Source organism: Cyprinodon variegatus, unplaced genomic scaffold (assembly GCF_000732505.1).
Source record: "Cyprinodon variegatus isolate N-32 unplaced genomic scaffold, C_variegatus-1.0 Scaffold1480, whole genome shotgun sequence".
NCBI lineage: Eukaryota > Metazoa > Chordata > Actinopteri > Cyprinodontiformes > Cyprinodontidae > Cyprinodon > Cyprinodon variegatus.
In genome coordinates, this window is record NW_015151933.1 from 37,016 (window position 1) to 51,393 (window position 14,378).

Here is a 14,378-nt window from a genome sequence, read left to right on the forward strand (position 1 = left end):
TTTTTTTAATTATACATATACACATTATACAGTTATTGCATAGGGTATTTACATATGTAACTGCATAATTGCACTGGGTATCAAATATAGAGAAACATGTTATTGCAATGAGTATTAAATAGTAATTGCTCATTATACATTGCATAAGCCATTGTAGTGTCGCATTGTATGGTCTGTGGCAGCATGCTGTCATATAAATATAAATTACATGAATTCCAAGCTTTTCATTTGTTATTATGTTAGAAATCTAACTGGATGTTACTGGTGTTTTATCTGATAGGGTGAGAATGGTTTTTTTTTGTGGAATCAAGAAGTGAAAAATAAAAATAAGAGGCGCTAAAAATCTGAAAGGTGGTGCTGTGCATTTGTTTTCAGCCCTTTTAGAATAGTCCTTTTGGTTATGTCTCTACCAGTTTAGCTTCATCCATTTTCACTTCCCGACAGGTTGTCCCGCAGCATGATGCCGCCACCATCAGGTTTTGGTTTGTGTGTGATTTTCTTTGAGAAGTGTGTTTCTTTTGCAACTTGTGATTGATTGAACAGCTGTCCTGTCTAAAAAAAACTGTAGATTATTGTAGCTCCTTCAAATTTGGCCAATTTTCTAATTAATGCTATGCTAAATATCTCTGTTTTATACCTGTTTAAGAAAAAGGAATTAGAATGCTAGTGGCTGGGTACAAACTGGGGGGTTATTAGTACAATGTGCAAAATAATCTGAAGTTGTTCCTCTTTTGCAAACCTACATTTGTAGAAATCCTAAGTAAAAACTGTCCGGGCTTTCATTCCTTAAATTCATATAAAGAGTATATATTCTGCATGTAAGACTGTAAGGCAGGGAGGAGCACTGGTCATCTTATTTATAGCAACAATGTGGCCTCGATTGAACAGATTTTCTTCTGTGGAAACAGTTAGCAGCTGGTGCTGAAGCTTCACAGAGAGGTAAGCCCTGAAAGCCGACCTCTTATTAGCCCTCCTTCGGTCCCTGCAGACTCCTGCAGCCATGGGGGAGGAGAGCCGCCTGTCTCATCAGCTCCAGAGTGTGGAGAGGAGCATGGTGTTCCTCAGACAGGAGCACCTCACTTTGCTTCACGGCCTGCACCTGGAGATCCTCTCCCTGCAGAAACGCTGCTCAGGTGAGGGAGGTATAAAGCTTCTTATATTACTTTACATCTTCAGGAATATCCAAAGTTGTTTGATCTGGAACATTTCTTCCACAAACAGGTCTTACCTTTTATTATAAGATATTTAAAATCTTCAGTTGTATTTATTTTGGATTAGATTTAGGTATTAATTTTAAATGTACACCTCTATGTTACAATATCATTTATTATAACACTTTACCTATAAATGTGTGTGTTTGAGTAGTATATATTTATGAATTACTAATTTGCATCAAAACTATATATATATATATATATAGTATATTTGCCTATTAGGTCAAAGAGAACAATGAACATGCTTATGAATACAGAATAGATTTACTGACATGATTTGGGGAAATGTTGTAATTCTAATAGTTAATCTTTTCTTTATCATATATTCCACTCCATCTAAGTCATGGCTGTCATGACATGATCTCAAGTGTGATTTATGCGGTAATGGCCCAAATTATTCCTTCCCTTTCTAAAAGTTTTTTTTCATTGAAAATATAAGGGGAACTCCCTAAGAATAACACATCAATTTATGTAAAAAATAAGAGTCGATTAAAGGTGTAGTCACCCTAAATCAACATTTTTATTCTAATAAATGTTTAAATAGATGGGTAGTTTTTTCCAAAATGCCCTAGGCAATGTACTGCATATTTGTTGATAAAAGTTTATAAAAACAATAGTTAATCCATCCAAATTGGATAAAGCAAAACTGCATCTTCTGTCCATTCTCTTAAAATTATATGACATTTGTTTTATGTATGTTAGTCAAATGAGATAACAAATGATATAAAGCGGATTGCAGAAAAAAATATTAATTTTGTGTCATGATTCAGGACAGAAGGACCCAGTATTCAGAGAGAGAGAGAGACAGTGTAATTACTTCAAAAACATCCAGATCTGTTGATCTGCAGTGGCTACGGCTTCTAGGGCAGTGACCTCTGCAGGAGAGAAACACAGGTTAGTGACCAAGACAGTCTGAGGGAGGATGATTATGAAAGCGTGAGTCACTAACCTGGTTAAACAGTTCAGTCCATCACCAGGAAACAATGTAGAATCCAGCCGGTGGACCGCCAGCAAGATGCAGTGGCCGCCACCCAGAGTGTCCTAGATGCTGCAGCCCAGGAGAACATGCAGAGTTCAAAGCCAGGTCAGGCAAACAGATCAGAAGAGGAAGGATCAGAGGTCCAGGAGTCCAAAGACAGTTCAGGCAAACCGTTCAGACAGAAACAGGCAGGCTCAGTTGTTCAGAGGCAGAACGGGTCAGGATCAGGTAATCAGAAAGTCACAGATAGCTAGAAAACTTTCACACTGGCCTCGAATAATCTCACACGATGGATAGAAACAGGCAGCTTAAATAGCAAACTGGAACAGGTGAATCTGATGAACGACAATAAGCACTGGAGAGAGCTAAGCAGATAGGAGAAGATCCTACCTGACAGGACAAGATCATGTCATTTTGAAGATACTAAAATGTGTAAAAATAATTACAAAATATCATATTTGGGTAGAAGTAAGGCTCTGGAGTGTATTTAAAGATGAACTTTTAGTTTGTTTTTTGTTAGGTTGTTTTTTTGTAAATGTTTTTATTTACATTTCAATAGAAAAAAATTGCATGTCAAAGATTTTGTTTTCCTTTTTCAAAATTTAGCAAACAAACACTGTAGGCTGTGTTTGATAGCAAAACAGTTTTTTAGCAAACCACTTAGTTTTTGGTGTTAAGTGTTGTTGTATCTTTGTGATTAAAATAGAAAAAAAAAAAACAATCCGTCTATTGTCCCACAATGGTGAAATTCTGGTAAGCTGTGGAATGCCTTTTTTTCCATCACCCTAATCTTTGGCTTCCTTCACAGATTCTCAATCTGAATAATCAGTAAAAAAAAAAAAAATGTTGGTAGAAATACAGGATCAGTTTAAATCTATACCTCATAGAACTATCAGTAATATTGGGCTTAACTGTAATGCTTTGCCCGAACATAAATTATGATTTTATTTCAGATACAGTAGATAGCTTAGTTGAGATTTAATATTTTTAACACATTTTAGCAATTAGAAAGGTTCTTTGTTTGTTTTTATGTTTGTCCTTAAACATAATACTAAAGCTTAGTATTTTATTTATTGGAATGATCTCAGCCTCCAGTCAAGGATTTAGTCTGTTTATCCACTTTAAGTCTTCCTTGTATTATCTTCTTAGCTGCTACAGCTCTTTGTTAATCAAGATGGAGTCATTCATTAATCAGGATTTGGTCAACAGACATAAAGTCCATTTGCACTTAAATAAAACAGAACTAATTTTAATACCTTATCATATGGCTTCTAAATCTATCTATCTGAAAAAGACAGCTATTGTTTAGTGTGTCCACATCATCATGAGTCAAACTCAGATAATGGCTCCACGATGACATCATGCTGTTTTCCTGTTAGGGGAGTAATGGATTTCTCTCTCAACTCACCATGCTTCCATTTCCATCTGGTTCACATTTTTGGATTTTCTTTTAAACATTTCTTTTTCTCCACTGTATGTCACCCAATGGGCAGACAACCCGGTACATCCCAAAGAAAGATGTCTGCAGATGGGATGATTGTTTGTCCATTAATCGCATAGCTCTAGTAATCCATATAAAAGGATTGCAGTGCACAGATATGGGGGGGAGGGGTCTGTGAGCAGAAGATGGAGGTAGAGACGAATGGCTTGGTGCCAGGTTGACCAGTTGTGCTACAAACGGCCCCCTTCATCACTCTATGGCTCCACTCTCTCACATCTGGTCAGCTCAGCTTTAATGGGTGGTGAAAAAAATCTAAAAAAAAAAAAAAACAAAACCACTGTTCCTTTTCCTTTTGTCTCTTAGTCTTCATGTGGTATTCTAATGTAAATACCGAAAATTTCATAGCTTGTTTAAAGATTTAAAAGCAAACCCATGCCGAAGTGTTCTATAAGAAAATAGTGTTTAAACAAACACTATATGAAAATAGACCTCATAAAAACTCTTGAAATATCTGGAAAGCTCCAGAGCTCAGTCTCTCGAGATAGCAGAGAGCTGGTTTCGATGCTTTGTACTTGTGACAGTATAATGACAATTGTAGTAGGGGAAAAAATGGTTGGATTAGTGCAATTCAGGACCATATTGATCTGGAAACTCTGACTGTTTATCAAATTGTCAACCTTCGCTCCTGCAGGTTAAAGTCTAAAAGTGTGCAGAATGTGTGAGGTCTGCAGAGATTTTAGCTGCCCTTTCCTGACCCTAGACCTACACAAGTCCTGGGTGGAGGAGGTTCGGCCCTCATCTTTCTCTCTGCAGACCTGGTTGGTCGTTGATGGTAGCTTAAAGACAATTTCTTTATCAGAAAATGAAAAACAACTCATCGTCTCAAAAGCACATCTTGACAAAGCCTTCATTGGGAGGTATTTTCTTATTCTAAACATTATCCTAAATCTTTTACTTTTTAAGTTCCTGGGTAATTTAATGATACTAATTTTACCAAAGTGAAATAACCCTAAAGCGATAAAGTTAGTGTTTACAGATGGGACGGTGTTTTTAGTCAGCCCACTAAAGTGCTGCCTTGAAGGTTGCTGCAAGGTGGATCGGAGCAGATTGTTGTGAACATCAGCTGTGTCTTTGTACTGCTGACCTTTTATTGCTTCCTGAAATGTCCTCATCAGCATACAGGCCTCCGTGCTGCTTTCTCCTTCAGCTGTACAGGCCAATTCCCCTTTTTTGAATTATTTTTTTTTCTTCCTCTCTATAGTTTATTGTGCATGTCATTGGATTCGTCCTTCAGGATGTCTTTCCAGCATTCAAAGATGAATCGATGAAATAGAAAACCTCTAATGCTCTGTTATGGGTTGCAGAAGATAAGGCTGCCCTATAAAATGTTACTGGATGTTGCAGTGAGCTGAATGGTCTGTTTTCAGTCCTCGCAATCAGCAAGCAGCTAATGAATTGGCTGCATAAATGCCTTGTGTTGATGGTGAGGGAGAGTAACGAGGAATACAGAGCTTCTGAGGTTATTAAACAGCCCTCATTATTAAACCAGAGATTAGGAAGATATCTGTTCTGTAGCGGTTCGGTATTCCGAATATCACAGCCCTTTTGTTTTTTTACTGCTGTGCCATCATTATTCCTCCCCTCTGTCTCTGTTCAGCTGCATGTGTGGGCGTGTTGTTGCAACTGAAGACAGGGGGGCATGAGGACAGAAAAAGCTGGGGATAGCTTTTTTTGCCATTTGATACAAGAAAATAACCTACAAGTTTTATTTTTAAGTATTTATTAAAACACTTATATTTACTTGTTTCTTTTAAAAATATTGATTTTACTTTAAGTAAATGTACAAAAAAATTTAAGAAAAATTGGCTTTTCTGGTTTCCAGAAAATGAAAAAATCCCCATCTCAGGGTTGAACTGAAGTGTGTGATACATTTGCTGACTGAGTGGATGTCTTATGAAGGACCAGGTCCTTCATAATGTCTTTGCTGACACTCCGAATCACCACTGGATGATTGACAGGCCAGACACAGACAGCGATCCTCCCACTACGTCTTTCTTCAATCCCTCCTTGCTTAAAAATAACAATTAATAACTGAGGACCACTAACACATCTGTCTGATGCACTATACTTTAAAAACATGAGTCTTATTTTAGTACATATATTTCTACTTAACCTTACAATGTACGTATTTGCACCCCTGACTTAGCTAAAAGGAGGATAAAACATCCATCCCTGATGGCTTAATGTTATAAACCTGTCATGTTCAAAGATTTTTGAAATTCAATATAAGCATTTATACATTTCTATAAACATTCAAGCTTTAGTAAATATATTGCTCTCTGCTCCAATAAAAACTAAATGGACAAACTTTGTTTTTTTAAGTTTTCCAATAAAAGTTTTTTTTTTATTTTCATTGTCTGTTATTTAAATTGGCTTATGTGTAAATTTTCCTACAGTTCCTACAGTTTATTATGTGCAGTCTGCCTCACTAGTCTTTATTTTACTTTACTTTATTTTCTTGTATACATGAATAACTTTGGTTTGCCGTGTGTATTATAAAGGCTTTAAATATACACTTTCTTGTGAAAAAAAAGATTTCTGATTTCTTTTCAATATTCTGTTTTCGACCTGACGGCGTCCTGATACCGATTATTCTTTAACTACTATGCATTTGTTCTACTTTCTGGATGAATTGAAGTGTTTTCTGTAAAATAAAGCGTATCCCGTATTAACTATCAACTCTCTGCCTCCCAACCATGACATGAACTCTTGGGATTTGTTTAAAAGCAAAACAACCCAAATATTTCTCTGAATAGAGGGTAGTGTCATTTGACTTCCATGCCTTGTAATTGTGACTGTTCTTAACATCATTTAAAATCCTTGTTCTTCTCATCATGGTCGCACATGAAGAAGTATTTTTATTGAGAGGGGAAATGTCTTCAGAAACAAAAGAAAAAGTTAATATATCCCGTCAACACTTTACTATACGGCTTTTTATTAGTATTGCTAATAATTGGTTAACTGTTTTGTGTGGAACATGAACTAACTGGAAAGAGATTGGATCTTTAATTTCAGGCCAGGTTATCACTGATCTGAGCTTATCGGCTTAAAAATCACCCGCTCCCATTCACTAGGGATCAATCCTCCTGAATGGGAACTCTTTCCCGCTAATTAGACAAAACCCCTGGTTTAGTTTCACCATCAGTGAAGAATTTACCTTGTGGTGATTGAGATGATCCCAAATCATGTCAGTAAATTTCTCCAGCTAATCTTTTAGTTTATCGCCTCCTTCTACAAGGCTTGTTTAAATAACAGCTTTATGTTGGGAAAAAACGTAATTGCTTTAGGGATAATCCCAGTGTGTGTAACAGGGAGTACAGCCTAATGTGGTTTTTGCTGTTTCTTCTACCTATTCTATCATGGTTTTTCTTTCATTCACATTCATTTTAAGAGCTGCTTAGTGGAGCAGTGGGTAGCACTGCCGCCTTGCAGCAAGAAGATATGGGTATGATTTCTAGCCTGTCTCTTTCTTCATGGGATTTGCATGTTCTCCCTGAGCATACATGGGTTCTCTCCGGGTACTCTGGTTTCCTCCCACAGTCCAAAAACATGATGGTTAGGTTAATTGTTTTCTCTAAATTGTCCTTAGATGTGAGCGTATGCATGATTGGTTGTTTGTCCTGTTTGTCTCTGTGTTGCCCTGCAATGGACCGGTGACCTGTCCAGGGTGTACCCCGCCTCTCACCCAGACAGCTGGAGATCGGCACCAGCAGCCCTCGCGACCCCAGTAGGGATAAGCGAGACAGAAAATGGACATTCTTTTTAATGAAAAAGGATAGCTGTGAATAGGAACAGTGCAAAGACTTTTCAATAGACTATTTGTTTTTGACAGCTCATACAATTCGTTGCTCCTCTGATTTTGAAGGTTTCACTTGTTGTGGATAAAATAGAGATTTCCTATGAATATACTATAAACTTTAATGGGCACATGGGAGGTTAACCAACGAGCATAAACAGGATAACTAAAATGCAATATAATTTGTCTCTATAATGCTTGTTTTTCTTCTTGTTTCAGAGCTGACCAGTGAGCTGAAGTTAAAGCCACCAGGGAGGAACCAGATAGGTATGCAGTCTGGAGAAAGTCTGTTTAAATTCCCCATTTAGGATTTTTCTTTAAAGAGGGTATGACTGCTTCAGACCATAATCCAGTCCAGTTTTTAGGTGTTAGAGATGCCTTTTATATCTTTATCCCTCTTTTTCCTGCATCTGCAAAGGAAAACTTCTGACAAAGCATTCACAGGCCACACATGATTTATTAATTCCATCATATGTGCAGTTCTGCAGTGTGAGAGCTCCTACAACAGCTCTGCCAGGGTGAGAGATCCACAGACAGCTGGAGATGCCACACGCTCCAACAGCTTCACTTTTATGGCTGATGTCCAGCTGCGGCTGCAGAGAAAGGCTCCATTTTGTCACATCGAGTTTAGACACAAGAGGAGTCAAAAGGCGACAGAGTGTGGCTGCTTGGAGTAACAAGGAGGTTTTTGCTTGGCTGAGTTACCCAGTCATTAGATTTCTTTTTTTTCCAGGACAGGTTAACCCCCGATCCATCAATTCAGCATGGCTTTACAAATTGATCCGCTTCCTTTTTTCCTCTTCTGCTCCAGTTTCTACTGGAGGTCCCAGTGGGAGTTTCTGCTTACTCTGCTCAGATGTAGGGCCTGGACAAGAGAGAGGAAAAAATGGGAGGAGAGAGGTAACATGAGGTGGAATAGGGGAAGGATGAGGAGTTAGGATATGGTCTGTGACAGATGCAGTGAGTATGAGAGATGGGAGGATAATATTACAGCCATTTTAAGGAGAAAATACTTCCTTTCCATTTGCTGGGAATGAGGAATAAGATCATGTTAAAAATACTTATTATTATTACCATTTTATTGAATTATTTGAATCTAACCTCAAGTGTGGTGAACCTCAACAAATCACTGCTTATTATGCTCAGATCATGTTTAGCAGTTTGGAAAGGGATTTATTTATTTTTATAAAGTTACTATTTTTTTATAAGTTATCCTCTGCAGACCTCATTTGTTTCAAATGAGCTTAGAGTTTTTGATTCTGTATACTGTCTAACATGATATCAATAATCAAACAGAGTGGTGGTAGTATCATGGTGTGCAATGTAGAACACACTACCTGCCATTCTAAATGCATGATCCCAGCTGTCAGGAAGCAATTACCTTGTTCACATAAGGAAGGATTTAGATTTTTTTATTTTTTTTTCTACAGAAAATATTTAATTACAAAAAAGCCCTAATCCTCAAATGGAGTGTTTCACATTTCAGGTACATTATGCAGCCTAATAAAAGGCAAATTTATCATCAGTCATGAGAAAACCCTAGATACCTTTAACAGATGGTTTGGTTTATTTTTCTCAGATCTGTAGGAACGCTCTACCCTCCAGTGAGGTCAAAATAGGTGTGCTTATGGGTTTACATGTAACCGTATACATTTTTTGTCCTCTATCAAAAGGAAAAACCATAGAATGATCATTAAATGTGAAAGAAAAAGTTGAAAGACAGATAAATTTAACTCTAAATCAATAACCTTTGTTTTCTAAACGTCCTTATTGAATTTGGGAATTTTGATTTTTGAGGTCAGAGTCAGATTCTGAATATAATCCTCCTCTAAAAGCTGCATGTAACCTCACTGACTCAGAGCTTTTCGCCTGAAGCTCCCTGCCTTTTGTGACTAAAGAGCCTAAAGTTGTCTGCAGAAGCTAAAAAGTGGCTAGAAATGAAGCAACATCCATGTACATTCGTCTAACACTGTGGTTCTACAAGGAATGATACCTTAACTCTGCTTATATGAGGACAAGAAACCTTTTATTAAAGGTTTAACTGGCAGGATACAACCAGTTGGCTGTGCTTTGCAGTTTCTTAATATTTAAGGTGTAGCCTAACAAATTGGAAAGCTAGTGGTGAAATTATACACATACAGAAAAAATAGATAAAGTATTCAATAATTAGGACTGAGTCCAGCCCTGCACCCAATTAGAAATCTGTTGCAATATTTCCGAATTTAAGTTATGTTCACGGATTATAATTCCAATCTCTATGTGGTGGGAATATTTTGCGAAGAAGAATGTGCATAAAACATCTAGTATATAGTTGTGCAAAGCTGGTAGAACTTTACCTCAATCATCTGCATTTCAAAGTGCAGTAAAAGGAGCACAAGTGATGCTCTAAGTTATTCCAAAACACACTGAAGTCTGGGCTTGTAATAATAGGAGAAATAGGTAACCTATTATGAAAATCTTATGCAATAGACCAACACAAAGTATACATTAACTGTAAGCATATAAACAAAGCATATAAAAAAAAAAATATTTATTGTAAAAGGATAAATTCTCTGTTGTTTGTTTTTAATCGATGGTTCTGCTTTCTTTCTGTGACAGAGTTACTAGAGGAAGAGGAGATGCTGGAGGCCCGCTGTAAGGAGCTGGAAACCCGTCTGGAAGAACAGGAGTACACTCTGGGAGAGTTTCGAAAGGAGCTGGTTCACAAAGGGACCTTGGTGGGAGCCCTCAGGGCCAATCTCAAGGAAAAGGAGCGTCACTTTCTGGAAGAGCTGAAACGCCGCAGCCACTGCTCCACCGTCCTGAACACGGAGCTTCAGAAGCAAACTGAGGCAGCAGCATACCTCTCCTTCCAGCTGCATGCAGCCAAACAGAAGCTGCATCACCAGAGGATGCAGCAGAGGCAGGGACTTCTCGCCAGAGCAAACAATCAGGGGGCCCAGCAGGAAGCTGAGCAGAACTCCCCCCTCTCTGGCGCCTCTCCATCCTCTCCTGTGGTCAAACCCAAACGTAAGAGTGTCAGGGCATCTTCCAGGGTAGAGCGGGCTCGGGAGTGTGTCCCCATAGAGAAAGTGCTGGGCCCCGCTGAGCCCACAGCCATGCCGGACCCAGCGCTCTTCCTGCAGCCCCGCAGGCACAGAGCCTGCTCCAGACACACTGTGGCACAAAGACAGCCTCCTCTGGGCATGGAGAGAGAAGACCAGGAGGAAGGAGGTGGGGAGGGGCCTGTGGAGGTCCTGGAAGAAACACCCAGATTAATGTCCTCAGCAGCAGCACCCCCTGCTGCTCAGACCAACGCAGATTAGAGTCTGAGCATTCCTGCTTTTAACTACCGAGTCATCCTTATATGTTATCTTCCATCAGACTGATTAACGCTATCAACTATTGCTCTGTACCCTGACCCAATTACTACTGAGACTGGTTATAGCTGTTTAATTACCTTGGATCTACTGGAAATACTTTTTCTAATATGTACTTTGATATAACCTTAAATAACTTGCATAGCAAACGTCAGTAAGTGTCAGAGGTTAGGTTTGCACTGCTGTTAGATGCTCTCTGTGCCACAGATATTCAGTCTGTGAGGCCGGTGAGTTTGACCTTGGCACAGCTGTGCGTCCCAATCAACCGAGATCTTCCGAGGCCGACCGTAAATCAGGCCGCTCGTCCGAGTGTTTATGTGTCCTCCGACTGAGTTGCAGCTGAAAATACTCAAGTGGGACTAAAATATGTATGAACCGAGTATCAATCCTTCCCTCACAATAAATGAAGCGTACATAAAAAAAAACAAAAAAACTACAGCTTCAAGTTGCTTTATGATTTTAATTGAAATACAGTATTTAGTTCCATCTTAGAACTTGCGAGGTCATTTTAAGAAACTCTGCTAGAACACTGTTTACCTAAAATACCTCAAAGGCCGACGTTTGAAATGGAGACTGTTAATAAACTAATTTTGCAACTGATGCTTCAAAACATTTCAAAATCAAATGTTCTTGAAGGAACATAAATAAATCCTCCTTTGTGGAACTTTTTAATTTGGTGCAATCTTAGAGCTCGTGATACTTATATTTAATTCCCAGGTCCAAAGTTAAAAGATATGCAACTCCAAAAACATAAAAAAAAAAAGCTTAAACGGTCCTAAAAGCTGCTGAATAGTGATGATCTTTGCCATCAAAGGTAGAACCAGTTATAGAAAAGTTTATATCGCTTTTATAGGTTTATAGACAGAGTATTACCTTTAATATGTTTTCCGTTTAGGAGAAATGCTACATCAGTTAATGGAAACCAAACAAACCGGCACCATTGCCAGGAATTTAAAAGCTCTCGGTGGCGAGCCCAGTCTGCATATGATTCGCCACAAAAAAGATTATTAAAAAAAAGTAAATTCTGGCAGCATTCAGGTAGAATCGTTTGCAAGCCAAAAGGTCTACAAATGAAGAAAGTTGAACTCCTATTGTTAACAAAAACACCTTTCTCTGGGAAATACTTTATCTAAATTAAAACCTGAACTCGTGCCTCAGTGCCTGTCTTAACTGATGATCTTCAGGGTTTTCCTTTGGATAGAAGCTTTACAGAACAAGGACACATTCAGCTGCTCCTTGTGACTCGTTGGACCCTGTGTTTTTCTTGGCTATGGGTCAGTTTTCCCCTTCGCCCGTTTCTACCTCCATACCTCCAAACGCTGCCATGTTATCCCAAACTCAGGGGTGCTACTAGAAAAAAAAGCACCATGGCCATAGCTGACTTCATTTGGTCAAACACTCCTTTATGCATCATAACATTATGAATATTATAGTGGTCCCCTTCAGTCAGCCCCTTTATAAACTTTTTAGAGCTGTCCCTGCTCAGTTTCTTTCCATGTTTGCAGCTGCTTACAAACTATTGTTGAGGCATGCTAGATTCATCAAGTCATTTCTATTGCTAAAACAGTACTTTGGTAAATCATAAAAAGATTTAAATCTCATTTCTGTTTATATTTTTTGTGCATTTTATGCTGTAGTTTGCGTTTTTATATATATTATATGCCTAATGCCCTTGAATGTGGTTCTGATTTCTGTTTGGTGTGGTCAAATAGCAAATATAACATATTGATTGTTTATTGGAGTCATAAACAAACTTACTTACAGTTGACGTGAAAAGAGTTCATGACATTAGCTAAAATCATCAGCTATAAGACGTGTTATGAAAAATGTTGTGGTAAACTGCTTCTTTCATATCAGGACAGATGTAAAAAAAATATAATAAAGAAATGAAACGACCTAAAGTATGAAACAGCGAAAGGGTGAAATGACCCTCTTTTTCCTCAGGTGTGGTTTTGTCTGCCCAACTTTTCATTTATCTAAAGCTGGTTGTGTTGGAGTTTCTTTTCAACTCAGGAGAACAAACAGAAGTTGCTTTTGACTTTTTGTCTTTAGGATTTTAAAATTCTGGTCCGCTTGCTTTTGTCTCTTTACTGTTAAAAATCTGCCCAAAGGCAATAAATGTCCAGGAAGACAGGAGTCATCTGAAAAACGAGGAGGTGGTGTCCTTCAGTGTTACAATATTCAATTAAAACTTTGTTTTTCTTTAATCTTATATAAGAAACTTTTTTCTTTTTTTTTTTACTAATGCTCCATAAGTAAGATAACAATCTTGAAAGAAGTGTCCCTTTTCCCAGTAGTTACTGCCTTATAGCATAGGATCAGGCTGGAGACTATATGTTTTTTAACTCAGTTTGGGGTTTATAAATAAAGTTAGACTCTATCTTAATTTCTTATTCCTTAATCCCCTGATAGGATTTCAATTTTTTTCTCAAAGATACAGCAATGTGTTAATATGTTATTAAGTGTTTATATTAATGATTTAGGTTACAGACAAAAAAAGGAAAGACATTTATTTTTTTTGCAATTATCTAAACTTTGGGGTTTGATTTATATTTTTTGTTTGACAATTATTTTTCCTTTTCTTTCACTTACTAAGCAAACAGAAGACTTATTTTGTCTCCTTATGGACTGTATTAAAGTGAGTTTTTGGGAGGAGTATTCTCAGTCGCACTCTGGTTGTTCATTTTTCATTTTCTGGACGTCTATTGCACTAAAAGTAGGACATCTCGACTATAGACTGTTAGATTTCCTTATGGCATCACTATTCATCTACATTTAAAAGTAAATAATCTGTACTTTAGCACAGAGAAATCTCAATACCTCTTAATACCTCTGACTTTTCCTTGAATATTCCTGCAGCAGCAACTCTTCCAAGCCTGGATTGATCATTTTCAACTATTTACAAGATGGTATCATGAATCTCACATCTTAAAAAGCGTGAAAAATATAGAATATTTCATTTATTCCTCTTCATAATATAAAAGTGAACCCAGCAAATGCAATGGCCCAACCATGTCTTATTGTTTCAGTTTTAAGTCGACATCAATGATAAAACCATATTTTTTCTCTTGACTGTATTTGGCTCCATCAAGCCTCTTCTTTAAAATGTTCTCTTGTTTCTTTCTAGCAATAATTCTGTTTGGGACTCAACATTAAATGAAGAAAGGTGTCCCTTTGGCTGAGCATGAGATACTGACTGATTACCGTATATACTGTGTTGGCATCCTACGGTGAAACTGTACTTAAAAATGGAAGAAAATAAAGGATTGTTGAGTGTTTCTCGCACTTTATTGTTGTCAAAAAGGAACTTGTGCCAAATGGCCCAAGAAACTTTTATTTCTCACCAGCTTCCACTAAATCCGACCAAACTCCTCCTTTAAGGCCAGTTTAAAAGAAACGCCTAATATTGTCTAAATGTCAAAATTAAGAGAAAATAATTTTTTTTATAAGACCGCTTCAGAATTTTGCCCGCACTAAGATATATGTGGGTTAAAACATTTGGCAAACCCCACATGAGGATTTCTTAGGT

General features: G+C 37.7%; 1 protein-coding gene and 1 long non-coding RNA gene across 2 annotated transcripts in view; one reads left to right on the forward strand and one right to left on the reverse strand.

The window, feature by feature from the left end:
* The window catches only part of LOC107103575 (coiled-coil domain-containing protein 92-like), a 13,769-nt gene extending 926 nt beyond the window's left edge, over positions 1-12,843 (forward strand). Inside the window, exons 2-4 of the mRNA XM_015403320.1 lie at positions 989-1,133; positions 7,710-7,757; positions 10,089-12,843. Of these exons, the coding sequence (XP_015258806.1) occupies positions 1,001-1,133; positions 7,710-7,757; positions 10,089-10,795 (888 nt within the window). The 5' untranslated portion in view covers positions 989-1,000 and the 3' untranslated portion in view covers positions 10,796-12,843. The remainder of the gene's footprint in view (positions 1-988; positions 1,134-7,709; positions 7,758-10,088) is intronic.
* On the reverse strand, positions 1,990-4,063 carry LOC107103576. The gene is made up of 3 exons (XR_001482187.1): positions 3,602-4,063; positions 2,164-2,255; positions 1,990-2,089 (listed from the first exon to the last, which is right to left on the reverse strand). It is a non-coding gene; the product is annotated as an uncharacterized LOC107103576 (long non-coding RNA).
* Positions 12,844-14,378: the final 1,535 nt, after the last annotated feature.